We start from the raw sequence: 14,259 nt of genomic DNA, 5'->3' as shown, positions 1-14,259 counted from the left end.
AAAAAAAACTTGTGAAAGTAATGTTTAATAACAACAATACCTTTGAATAAATTGCATAGAAATACCTACATACGAGTATATCTCGTTTGCAAATTCAGTTATTTAAACACAGAAATCACACAGTGTATGTGTACTTACTGTTTCCAGTCTGGTAAATTGCCTTTATACTCTTCCGCATTTTATTCAGACCACTTCTGTCTGTATCAAGAGTCTGGAAATTGAAAGAAAGACAAAGGAGAAAAAAAGTTATGTCAATACTGTATCTCAATTAAAATGCGCATACAGCTGCACGCTGTTTTCCCTTGAACCCGTTGAGGACGGAATGATTTTGCTACAACACTCATTTCCCATAGACACATACCCGCGTATACTTGGACTCGTCCTCAACGGGTTAATATATCAAACTTCTTCTTTTGTGACAGTAAGTATGAGAGCAAAACGTTGAGGTGAATTACATTCTGATTAAATTGGTGGGTTTCTTTTTCTTTTTCATTTCTATGTCCACCCTGTAGTTTTGATCTCTACTTCCTACAACAATGTAGGTTAAACGGCGCAAAGCAGCTCAACAGTGACAACACTTGAATCACAATTATAATGATGCTTACATAAACATGGCACCTACACTGTAAATCAAGAATCGTGTTTCAAACCACGTTTTTAAACACCATTTGAACACATTTTGAGACATGATTCTCTATCTCTAGAGTTATACCCCCTGTTCAGATGCAAGCCAGTTTATACCAAAACTTGATAAAGAAACGACGCATAAAAAATCATCACATAGCTGACAGACCATTCAGGCACGATCTCGACCGTTCTCGAAAACGTCGTAAAGATGTCCAGTTTCCCACTGCGCATGTCATGATGTCCAGTTTCCCACTGCGCATGTCATGAGTGACAGCTTTGGGGTCACCTTTTGTGCGTGCGTGTTCCCATTAAGCCCTGCCCAGTTATACTGTTCTATGGTCGCCATACATTCAGACACACACTGGACACAATGGAATGCTGATTCGTTATCGAGTTCTAGTTCAAAACGATGCTCTGACCCTCGTTTCGTTGTACATCATTTTGTTATAAGTCATTTTGTTAGTCAACATTCAGATGTATAAATTCATCATATAGCTAAACCATTTTGGTATAGATATACATGTACCTTTCTAGAATTTATAAATCTTTTGCGTCTGAACACTCTGATAAACTCATTCCAAGAAACCTTGGTGAGGGGGAAATTAATGAATGGGGATAAAGCTTGAACTTGTGCTCGCAGAGGAATGGAAAATCCATGACCTCAACGTCACTTCTGGAACAGCCATTATTTCCCCCTCTATCTCTCATATAAACATACACAAAGGAAGAGATCTAGGAGATAATATCACAGCAGCAATCAACACTATAACATCCATCAAATCTCACCCATTCAAGGTCCACAAAGCGGACTAATTAAGAAGAGCGTTGGTGTTTTTAGGGGGGGGGGGGGGGGGGGGGGGTTACCGTACCCCTTTCATAATCCCAGCAGCCTGGTTCCCTCATTAACCCAAGTCAGCTGGTGCCATCCCTCTATAGTCAGTCAACTATCTCTAACTTTGACTGTGTGGGAAGGACAATTTTTAGTGATAGCATCTAAACTTCCCTGCACTACCCTGGAGTACCAAGCAGACGGTCCTTGTAAGCAGGGAGGTGGGAAGCCACCTCCCTGTTGTAAGTCAAGTTAAAGGCTTGCAGTTGCACATACTCTGCATAAAGTCCCATTCATGCACATCCACACATTGCACAGTTCAGATGGGCGTGTGTGTGTGTTTGTCAGATAATGAGAAACCTCTTCTTAAATATGAAAGAGCATGTAATCCTTATAGGAATGCACAGTTTATTTGATGAAAATTGGCCTTGAAATGGCTGAGATTTCCAACAAAAAACTAGAAATGTCGCTACAGTGACTGGTTATACCCCCGCCAAACAACATTTCATAAGCTTTGGTCAAAAAACTGAGGAAGTAGTTAAATCCGCAAGATCTTTAATTGATCTTCTGCCATTAATATGCCGTCACCATGGCAACGTACTTTCGGGTACTGTCGAAAAATGCGTCTTGCACATCTACAACCAAAGGCACATATCTGTACCAAGTTTCATGGAAATTGGGCAAAAACTGAAGAAGTAGTTTGCAACACAAAATTTTCCATCATTTTGGCTCATAATATGTGAGCTGTTACCATGGCAACATACTTTTTGTCACTGTCAAGAAATGTGTCATGCTGACCTATATCCTAAGACAAACATTCAATATGAATTCCATGAGAATTGGAAGAACACTGATGAAGCAGTTTTGCCATGAAGCATTTTGCCCTATATTTTACCAATAACATGCCGTTACCATGGCAACGCACTTTTTGCCACTGCGGAAATATGTGTCTTGCACATTAACATATTCAGATGAACATCTGTACCTAATTTCATAAAAATTGATCAAAAACTGTGGGAGGAGTTCGCGACGCAAGATTTGTACCCATTTTTGCCCATAATATGCCGTTACCATGGCAACGTACTTTTGGGTACTGTCAAAAAATACGTCTTGCACATCTACAACCCAAGGCACACATCTGTGCCAAGTTTTATGGGAATCGGTTGAAAACTGAGGAAGTAGTTCGCGACGCAAGATTTGCAACGGACCGACCGCCCGACCGCCCGACCGCCCGCCCAACCGACCGACCGACCGCCCGACCGCCCGACCGCCCGACCGTCCGCTGATTCCTATATACCCCCTTCAAACTTCGTTTGGCGGGGGTATAAAAAGCTATCCTAATAAAATGGCTAATATGATAGAGCAGGCACCGGTGCTACAAATATCAGCTAGTCTCAGGCAACTTAAACTCTCTTTGGGACAAGTAATAGGAAAGGATACAACCTGCATGACAAAAGCATGGGGACCTTGCCCCCAAATATCCTCATTTGAACAAGAATTTATACAGTTGTACGTATGATCTTTTGTATGTAATTGCCCAGCAGATACTTTCAAAAGCTCAGTAATGCTGCAAAGGCAGCACATCAGATTCTGTCTGAGTCATTCTTGGCTTGACAGGGATACTTTACCAAAAAATACCACCAAAAAATAAAAAACAGCAACAAAATCTCAGAGATCTCAGATTTCAAATGTCACATAATTATACTGTACTTCTAGGCAACATGTCCATCTTAATTCAGGGGTGCTGATATCCCACAATCAAGTGACCACAAATCTGTTGGGAGAATATTAGCACTACCAGTTGTTACTTTAAAAGAAATCTACTCCCTTCCTAACTTTTAACCACTGATGAAGCGGGCGAACTCACACCATTAGTCTCAAGGGGGCAAACCCGAGTCTTGTCCCGAATTCGTCATCGTCAAGGAAGCAAACCCGAAGTGTGCAAAAAGGGGGTCTCAATTTCACCATTTCATGGAAGCACCATCCTTATCTCTTCCAAGCATCACTGCACAGTGCAACATCTACACCATACAGATGTGCAACTCTCCGCGAAGCCTTGTCTCACGGGTCAGAAAATCTGTAAGACGATGCATTCCTGCATCTGTGCTACTTACCCTTTATCGAAAAACCCTTCCTTACAATACATACAGATAAGTATAAGGTAGGAATAGATAAAAGATAACAGATCATACAGATGATAGAATAGATATAGTCAAAGGGATGTGGATATACTGTGGATCAAGATATAGACATACATAAAACAGAAAAGAGGTAATAGATAATGATCACATGGATATAATTACATTAAGATATTTTATTCATGAAGTTCTTGATACAGACGCAGACATCATAGATGTACCATGTATAATGTAAGTACTTAATGATAATATAAAAAAATACAGAATATTTATATTTGCGCTATAGATCTGGGGCACATTGTAAAGAAGGAAAAGGAAGGAGAAAAATACAATATGCTACGGACAACGACGATCTTGTGTCACTTTATTTACTGTATGCCTATCATCTACATATATTTTGCAGTTGTGATTCTGACTCAATTTCCTATCCGTTGTAATGAGAGCACAAATTTCTATCCATCCCTATTCCTCGAATTGAAAGAAATCGGCAGTGAATAGAGTACCAGCGAGCACAAGCACATCCCAAGTATACAGACTGACACTGCAGTATTCTAAAGTATGCAATCAGGAATTTACGCCCGACTTGCAGTCGGTCGGTCTTTCCGCCTCTCTGAACAACATTTCGGTGAAACCCAAGACTGACGGAGAGTTCTGTAGCGAGCTCGCCACTTCCTCCACAGCTAAACCGGTGCTGGTGACCTTGCTGACGAGTACAAATGATACTAACGTTGAGGACATACAAAGTATACTGCTGGTATTATTTTACAGCATTAGTTGATCTGTACGTCAACATTATCTTCTAATGGGAAACTCAGCGTGATTAAACAGTTCCCCTGTGAAGAAATCAAAGAGAAACAGGCACTGCCATGTAGTAATATTCTAAAGGAATATTTCAGACAATATTTTTGGCTATGGAAAATCCCCTGCTGCATGGCCTTATAGTGTGTTTCCAATGTCAGAAGGTATGGTATAAAACTGAAGCTATAACAGAAATTGAGGCTGCAAATGATTAGGCCTATATAAATGCAAGTAGTCATTCGTCTTTCTCAGATTTTTCCTAATACAACAGTGTAAACAGAATCAACCATGAGAATAGCGGTGATAAATATATTTTGATAGTGATGACAAATGTCATTTTTGCCATTCATTTTACAGCCCAGTGAGAAAAGTTTAAAAACTTTGAAAATGGAGCAAACAAAATGCTTTGACAGTCTTTCTAACAACAGCTGTATGTCTCCTTCCATGACATCATATGGGCCGTCAAGCAAGGAAACTATGGTAGCTTCTTCAAAACAAACAAAATTCAAAATGCATTTATGAATGAATGGCAAACTTGTTAATAGAGACAGAGGACAATATCTTGCCCCAAGATAATCTAGGACAAGGACAAGGCTGTAAATGTTCATTTCAACATGATTTTCATGTAGTGACAGAGCTGAGCTCACAAAAAACAACAAAGTTATTTGAATAAAAGATCTAGTGCTCTTCATACCCCCCCCCCCCCCAATTTTTTTTTCCTGAAGTTTTGCGAAGGTACAGTGAGTTTGGTGTGTTTGGTGTGTTTGTTTGTTTGTTTTTGTCTATTTTTTCTACTGTGCATGGTATGGAGCAAAGTTTACAATATCAGTTTTCCATTCAGATGGCATTATAAAATCACTCAATCAACCAATCTAACTGGACATAAAACCCACTGGATTTTGTCTTCTCTATCACACATCTATTATGTACATGCACCTACAGAGTTCTGAAAGTGCTCAGTGTATTCCCAATCCAAATACCCAATTAAAAGGATATCACATTTCCTACGATATGCATCAGATCACTTTCAGTTGAGCAAAGTTTGCTGACCTCGAATCGGGTGAGAGGCAACCAATGAGATTTTAACTTGGTTTAACCCCTCCAGGGTGACGTATCCAGTGGGATGAAGTGGATTTAGTGAATAAATAATCCCCATATCCCATTTGAGGTTTTGTAATAATGCATGCCAGGGAAAATTGCACACCCCATATGCCATACTTGGTGTGAAACACACAGGCACTTCAGGGCATTACATCATCAATGGGTATGCATCATTTACAAACTTACTCGATCCACCATCACGGATGATATTCACTTCATATCCCTCGATTGAGTCATTTTGTTACCAACATAGATTTAAAGTGCATCCAACACAATCCATACTTCAGCATTCAATCATACTTGAGAAAATCATTTGACATTCTTTGGGCAAAGAGTCATAATTTTTGGTCTGCATTTTTGCTTACCAGTTTTCACAATAACAATGCCTTAATATGCTTCTGTGGTTCTGACCAGGCAACAAAGAACTTTACCCTTTATTCAATGTAAACCTTTCATAGGGTAGAATATGAGCCAACTCTCAGTTGTTCATGAATCAAGTTCGCATATTCTGCTCAAATGCAGAACCCGCCCAAACTGATCGATTAACTGCCAAATGCCATTGTACAATGAAAGTGTCTCTCGCAATTCCATTCCTGTCACATATACCTTGCAGTTTATGTGGTGATTGAATATCAAGGATGGTCCCTATTCTCCTGGATTTGCAAGTAAATTCAAATTTTCTGTCACTGTTTTGTGTGCAAAAGTCATGCCTCTACAATAATGCAGCTTCAGGTCATTCGAAATTTAAAAAAAATGATACATTCGTCATACAATTTACACCAAAGCAGAGCTTGGCATTTTCTCTACAACTTTGCTCTTTACATGTACAGGGCAACAGAAATCTATAAAAGTGAAACAGATCTATTTGAAAATCAGAATGTTTTCCCAAACCATAACTATGTTGCCGTTTCAGAATAAGTGGCACACAGGGGGTTCACACCATGAAACATAAAGAGTTATAAATTCAGTGCCGCCCCTTGTGGCACTACTCAAATGTACATGTTTTTTCTTTCAATATCTGCATTAAAATAAATGCACCCTCTTTGACCCTGCTGTAGACAAGAGTTTGACCTTTAAGCGTCAGTGGAAATGTCCAGAGAATTCAAGCCAAAACATAGTTCTCGTATCATGCCAGCAGCACTGTCGATTATTGCTCTAAGATGTACAAGTATCCATTAAAAAAAAAAAAAAAAAATGTGTGAAATAACGTCATAACAGCACAATATCAGTTGTGCAAAGAAAATTCTCAGAAATGACAAAAATTACGCATTAGACTGGTCACAGTGCAGCTTTAAGACAGTTAATGAGAACCTGATGACAGGCCCAAATTCTCCGCAGGGTTCCACTTCACTTGCCATGCTGTCTTCCATAGCGAGGCCTGCTGGACACGAAATAGGGAATTACTATTCTTTGGGCACAACGTGGCACCTCCTTTAACCCTCCCACAAGCAAACAAGAATACATTAAATTAAAACACAAACACACACACACACACACAAATACCTTAAGCATATTGCAGTGCCTGGGACTGAGGCGTAAATCATCTTTACATGCTTCCCTGCCTAATGTATCATGAAAGGAGGCAATATTCGCCTCATGTTGTGGGCGAGCCCCCGGGGGCAATATCGCTTCCCCTGCGTCGCCGGGGAGGGGCCCTTGCGAGATGGAGGATGGTCCTTCTCCATCCAACCGTAAACCGCATCACTTCATCACGAGATGGAGAAAAAGACAGACAGAGAGACAGACAGACAGAGAGAAAGAGAGCCAGAGAGGGAAGGAAGCCTATATCACATCACTGAAATTTATATCCCCACACCTACTATTTTTTTTTCTCCCGTCCCTCCTCATTTTCTGGTTATTTTTCCAAGAAGGGTTATTTATGACTGAACGCATGGATGATCGGGTCTTTCGCGGGACGCGATATGCAGAACGGCGGAGGTACACGAATGCCTAATTTCTCCGGCAGATGGGTTTGACAGGCTGTGATATCAATAGATCGCACATTATCCTCGCCAATAAAGTACAGATAAATGCAGAGCACATGAATAATACATTGCTCACCATACTGATGCAGTTCCGCTTGATGTCTTCTGATATTCATCATAGCTTGATGAGCTACTACACCGATACACTGGAGACAATTTGGGGTGACCTTCACCTCTTATGATTTTCTACGTGGAATGTAATTTGGTTTAACCTTCGATCATAAACAAGTCAAATAAAGTCAAATATCTTCTACAAGTACATTGAGCAACATACGATACATTTTCTTGAAACTTTGAGATGAATAAATACATGTAAAGCACCATTAACTACATGTAGCTATAAACAAGGACACAATAAAGAAAGACATTTTCTATATGAGCTTGTACAGTTACACCATGCTATGTACTGCAATAAAAGGGCCTTCCTCCTCACACACACAAAAAAATACAAATTTATAAATAAATACAAATAAGATAACAGAATGTCCAAATGTGTGTCCTGTAGTGTTGATATTAACATAGGGCAATAAAGTGGTGTGTGTGTGTGTGTGTATGTTATTTTCACTTGGTTTCCCGCATTAATCCATTCCATTATATGTGCCGTATTCACAGTATTTCTTGAATGAAATCCAAAGATGAGTTTGAAAAAAGAATGTCCACAGAATGCCCAATTTTGTTGAATTTGTTGACAAATTGCCCCAATTAATCTTTTTTTTTTTTATTTCTCTTTCCAAAAAATTTGTCTTGCTCTTGTCCTTCATGTATAGGGCTTCACTGCATCTGTGATATATCCCTGTCAAGCTCAAATGAAAACTGCAATTTATGACATATGATACTGTTAACATCACCCAAGTTGTATCCAAAGGGACCGCACAAAATCCTTCAGATTTATATGACACCTGACTTAACTTGCACAATGGAATTAACATATGTGGTTTACACCCATTTAGAATCAGATTCCTTCTCTGGCCTGACAATTTTTCAACTTGTGCATTTTCGACTAAGTGCATGGTTGACCAACGCAAGATTGACCGTAGTTCTTGGCATCCGTCACAATACTGTTGTTCCCATCATATACAAAGTACACCAAGCAGGTGTTAAGATTTAGTATTAACACAGGTGCATCCCTCATTAATATTCCACTCATCAGCATGTAGGGTAATGAACATTGCTAGAAACAAATCAAAGGGTGTGACTCTTCTCCCACCAACTAGCCAGGCAACTCTATCCCCTCCCTATCTCACTGGAGGATATGTCGTCATGACTGTCATGACTGCCGTGACTTGTGTGATTCTACAGAACAAGAAGTGGCTTGCACCCTCATCAAGAACACGACACCAGGGTGACTGAGATGTCTCTAAACAAGGTGACAACTTATTCAGCCGAAAGTTGCAGAGACGACATCTCAGCAACCCGGCCTCAACTGAAAAAACATCCAGACATCACAGAGACGTTGCGGAGACATCTCTGCAATCACTCTGCAGCCACTCTCTCTCTCTGCTATTTTTTTCTCTCTCTCTTCTCTGACATACCCACCTAAACAGACACACAGACACACACAGACACACACACACACACACACACACACACACACATTATCCCTTGGGTATGTAGTTAAGTGCTTAAATCTTTACTTTGGAGAGGTTCTTTGGAGTTCCCCTCCACTAATTAACACTCCACACAAAGAAATCGCCTGGCAACGACCATAAAGGTTTCATCAGTTGCCATCGTAGCCACATGTTTGACATAATTACCCGATTCTAACTTGACAGATGCTTGCCCACTTTAAAGAGAGAAATTTTCTGTAGCAGGCCGTTCTGTTGTTTTGTTTTGTTTTTCTCACCAGTGCTTCACACAGCGATTTGTTGGCATAAACAATGAACATATGTCACATGAGATCTTGTTATCCTGAAAAGGACCCACTCAGTCTCAACATTTAGGCAAGCATGTTCTTACCTTCCTTGGGACAATCAGAACATGCTTATCAAAACATCGAGAAGTACATGTACATGTAGATCCTTTAATTTTCGGGACCATACTCACACTACCATCCAAGAAATACATGGTATACCATGAAACTATCCATAAAATGTTCTCTCACCATGGAAACCTTTAAAGAATGTAAAATGTTATAACTCCCTACTCCTGGAGGAAGATCAAAAGCGCTGGCAATATCTACACAACGTGTACACTTGCATCTGATGCACAAACTCATCGTTGCCACAGTCAGTGTGCACTTCTTTCTTTGGTTGTTTTTTGATGTCGTCAGAACGTCATCACACGCCAGAATCCGTGCCACCAAATGCAAAGAGCTGCACAAAAACCTAGATGAGGTATAGTACAGTGAATCAAGTGATACCAGTCAAAACCTGTCTTAATTCCAACTTAAGTCTAACTTTGGCATCAGAAATTGATTGGGCAGAGACACGCTGTATCAAAAACACTGCTTGCAGAATTCACAGCAACCTATCTAGAATGGTCATTTTTATTGTTAGATTTTACTGACCTTTCTCCTATCAAAGTCAAGAAAGTGTTCCTGTTGTTGATTGGTTCATTTTTTTTAAATTAATAGTATGTCTTATGCCTTTCATGTTGAAGAAATGAGTTTGATGCATAATCACGGCTTCCATGATATTTTTCCTTGTACAGATAAAAAGACAGATTTTGAAAAATACTCAAGAGCTAAATGCCTGTCAGTCACAGCTAAACCGAACATGGAACAACATCATGGCACATTTTGTCATGTCATAAGAATCTAGCAAATTTCCCCATGGGTGTCTTTAACGTTCAATTCATTGAAAAATAAAGGAGTAAGAAGGAAAAGAGAATGGGGAAGTGGAAAGATGTTCTTTCAGGGTGATAAAACTTCATATCTGAATATTCATGGCTTACATTGTACATGCCTGGGCTATCCGTCACCAGCAGTTTAATTTGCAATCCACAATGGAGGAGTATCTGGAGAATCTTGCTTGAGCATATGGGCACCGAAAATATTTACAAATTGATGCCACAACGAAGTGGGGTCCCCACTGGTGGGGCAGACCCAGTAAGCTAGTGGTACGTAATAAGCAGGAGGCACTCTCACGCACAGAAGCCATCAGTTCTTGCATTGCGACACACACACACACACACACACACACACACACACAAAATCAATTTTGATTGCCACTGTTCACAAACAGCCAAAAAAAAGAAAAAATAAAAAATAAAAAAAATTAACTAGACTGCAAATAAAGTACTTCTTGAACCTTCAGACTGCACATATAAAGTGACCAATGACCAGAGCATGACCCTGAACCCGTATGTGTGAACCTATACAGTCTGGTGAGTTGCAAAATTTAAGGCAATGGCGTACCATTCATTCACAAGGCACAGGGCAATTTGTTGCAAAGAATTTGAAAAAAAACAAGGAAAAGTAGAAATTACGCGGTGCGTAACATATGTCCCCGCCGGAAGTAGCATTTTGTAACAAAATGTGCAATATAGGTAAAAAATCAAGGTCAAAGGTCAAAGAAGTCAAAGGTCAAAATTCTGTGTAGAAGTTTTGAAGCCCTCACCTAGTGCCATCACATAAAGCAAATGGAATCGAAATTGGGTTAGAAATGGCGAAGGTGTAGCATTTTGTAACCAATGTACAATATAGGTCAAAAATCAAGGTCAAAGGTCAAAGAAGACAAAGGTCAAAATTCTGTGTACAAGTTTTGAAGCCCTCACCTAGTGCTATCACATAAAGCAAACGGAATCGAAATCGGGTTAGAAATGGCGAAGGAGTAGCATTCTGTAGCAAAATGCACAATAAAGGTCAAAAATCAAGGTCAAAGGTCAAAGAAGTCAAAGGTCAAAATTCTGTGTAGAAGTTTTGAAGCCCTCAACTAGTGCCATCATATAAAGCAAACGGAATCGAAATCGGGTTAAAAATGGCGAAGGAGTAGCATTTCGTAGCAAAATGTACAATATAGGTCAAAAATCAAGGTCAAAGGTCAAAGAAGTCAAAGGTCAAAATTCTGTGTAGAAGTTTTGAAGCCCTCACCTAGTACCATCACATAAAGCAAACGGAATCGAAATCGGGTTAGAAATGGCGAAGGAGTAGCATTTTGTAGCAAAATGTACAATATAGGTCAAAAAATCAAGGTCAAAGAAGTCAAAGGTCAAAATTCTGTGTACAAGTTTTGAAGCCCTCACCTAGTGCCATCACATAAAGCAAACGGAATCGAAATCGGGTTAGAAATGGCGAAGGAGTAGCATTTTGTAGCAAAATGTACAATACAGGTCAAAAATCAAGGTCAAAGGTCAAAGAAGTCAAAGGTCAAAATTCTGTGTAGAAGTTTTGAAGCCCTCACCTAGTGCCATCACATAAAGCAAACGGAATCGAAATCGGGTTAGAAATGGCGAAGGAGTAGCATTTTGTAGCAAAATGTACAATATAGGTCAAAGGTCAAGGTCAAAGGTCACGACTGAAATTCTGTGTAGAAGTTTCAAAGCTCCCATGTAGTGCTATCATATAAAGCAAACAGAATCAAAATTGGCTCATAAATGACAGAGAAGTAGCAAATTGAAGATTTTGATCACACACGGACGCACACACGGACACACGGACACACGGACGGACGGACGGACACACGGACGGACGGACACACGGACACACACACGTACGGAGCCCGTTTCATAGTCCCCTGCTCGAACTCGTTCGGCGGGGACAAAAATGTTTGACTGATTTTCATATGACACTATGAATCGCTACAGATAATTCTTTTGTGTATCCACACACAAGATTTAATGGCATTTGCATCGTGTTACTAAAATCAATTAAAAAAAAAATAATAATAATAACAATTTCGGATGTGTGAACAGGACTAGGGTGTAACAGACTTATTTGCCTTCTTTTCTGGAGCGATGAAAAATCACTGTTGGGCAAGTGAAATGAGTGGACACCTGGGTGCCGAGAGGTATGGGACCCTTTAATACTGGAATGCCCATCTACAATATAGGCAAGTCAAAGTTCATATCTTTGGTCATGCTCTGAGCAAACCAGAAAGGCAGGGCTGTATGCAGGGATCCATTTCAACTGTTCGATCTGCTATACAATGCATTTTTGTACAAGATCAGCCTTCTCCAGCGGCAAAACAGCTGTTTCTGTGCCTACCCTGATATACTAACAGTTCATTGCAAACTGCATTCTACACCTTCAGGAAATTGTCACACCTGCTATTAAAATGCCCTGGGTGAGTTGTAAGAAGTGATTTCCAAGCGATATATGATTGCCTATAAGAATGCCTTTTTTTCAAAACACTCCTTCGAAACATTTTAAGACATTCTACCTAGAAAATGGATCAACATGAAATCAGAGGAGAAAAGGAAGAAGCATTCAATTACGATATTAAAGGCGTTATTTACCATTTGCAGATGAAACAAAAACCAAGCATTAGTGCTTCAAAATAATTCTGTAAAGTGAGTTAGGGGTAGAAACAACCAATGTAAGAATTTGAACCAGTATAATTGATGTTAAGTACTGTTAACTATACAAAACGTGAACAACAGTTATAATCAAAAATGTTTCCAGACTAAACCGTCTACAGTTGTGGTTTAATGAGACAAATTGTGATATCTCCTTATATTTTAGGCTTTGTTGCAAAAAATTTCATATGGTAGGATGTTTTGTGATACAACTGACGTACACATAGAATATGCATCAAAAGTGATATCTTGAACATTTTTAAAATCACTGCTCCCAAAGGTAAACTGGACCTTTAAAAAGACATATTGATCATGATCAGATGATTTGGGTATTCTGTCTGATAAGAAACTTTCAAGAGAAATTTTCTTTCTGTAAAGCCTTCCGTGATGTAACATTTCATGAAAAGAATGCATTGCAATGTGAAAGCTATCATGAAATACTGGTGGAAATTTAATTATCCTCTCTTTAACGCCATGGCATTAACATTCACCTTGCCGGTAACGCTTTGTAGAAGCAAGTCAACTAATAGCATAACATTCCTTTCATATTGAAGATGTGAGGAATATGAAACTATTCAAACGAGGAGAGAGGCCTTCTCCAATTTCTATGCACAACAGCACAGCACACTATCTGAAAGTTACCTACCTAATGCCATGACAAAATTTAAATGAAAATGTATTGATCTGTTGAAGTGTGAGACAATAAATCAATTCAGATACATGTCGAAAAAAATTGCATGGTTACTATTGTATTCCTGTGAGTGAATCTGGTTTAAGGGAATGGTTCACATTTTTTCATCATGTGAAATCCACCTAGAGGCATTTTCAATCTCCATTCTAAGTTCATGGTACTGTAAAATGTAATACACTTTGTATATTCGCGGCATGAAATTTTCGCGAATTGGAGCCGACAGCCTTCTTCGTGGTATGAAATTTTCGCGAATCGCCACTGGAATTCCATGCATAGTGTAGACAAGAACTTTCGCATGCATTTTAATTTCGCGAATCTAGGCACTCGCGAAATTCGCAAAATTAAACTATGCACACGAACATTCCTCATTTTACAGTAATCAAAGGAAGCAAGGGCTTTTCCAAATTTTTACCACGTACAGCATGTACACTGTGCAACAGCAACAGCTAAAATTGCCCAAAATTACTATCCACAATATGCAAGTCTGACACAACGCTGGTGGAGGGGGGTGGACACTGATACAGAAACATGTATTGATCCATTCGAAGTGAGATAACAATGAATGTATTCAGACAATGGGAAATATATTGCATTCATACTTTCCCCATGATGAATGAGGTTAAAGTGGTATACATT

At 39.4% G+C, this 14,259-nt stretch overlaps 1 protein-coding gene across 1 annotated transcript in view; it reads right to left on the bottom strand.

Annotated features, from left to right (window-relative positions):
- LOC139714980 (arf-GAP with SH3 domain, ANK repeat and PH domain-containing protein 2-like) overlaps positions 1-14,259 on the bottom strand; it is a 133,009-nt gene that overhangs the window by 88,460 nt on the left and 30,290 nt on the right. Inside the window, exon 2 of the mRNA XM_071626628.1 lies at positions 139-211. Within this exon, the coding sequence (XP_071482729.1) occupies positions 139-211 (73 nt within the window). The remainder of the gene's footprint in view (positions 1-138; positions 212-14,259) is intronic.

This window comes from Diadema antillarum, unplaced genomic scaffold, assembly GCF_040938485.1.
Source record: "Diadema antillarum isolate AM-2024a unplaced genomic scaffold, OU_Dant_1.0 scf00000045, whole genome shotgun sequence".
NCBI lineage: Eukaryota > Metazoa > Echinodermata > Echinoidea > Diadematoida > Diadematidae > Diadema > Diadema antillarum.
Note: the sequence above shows the minus strand (reverse complement) of the source record. Positions and strands in the feature narration are given on the sequence as shown.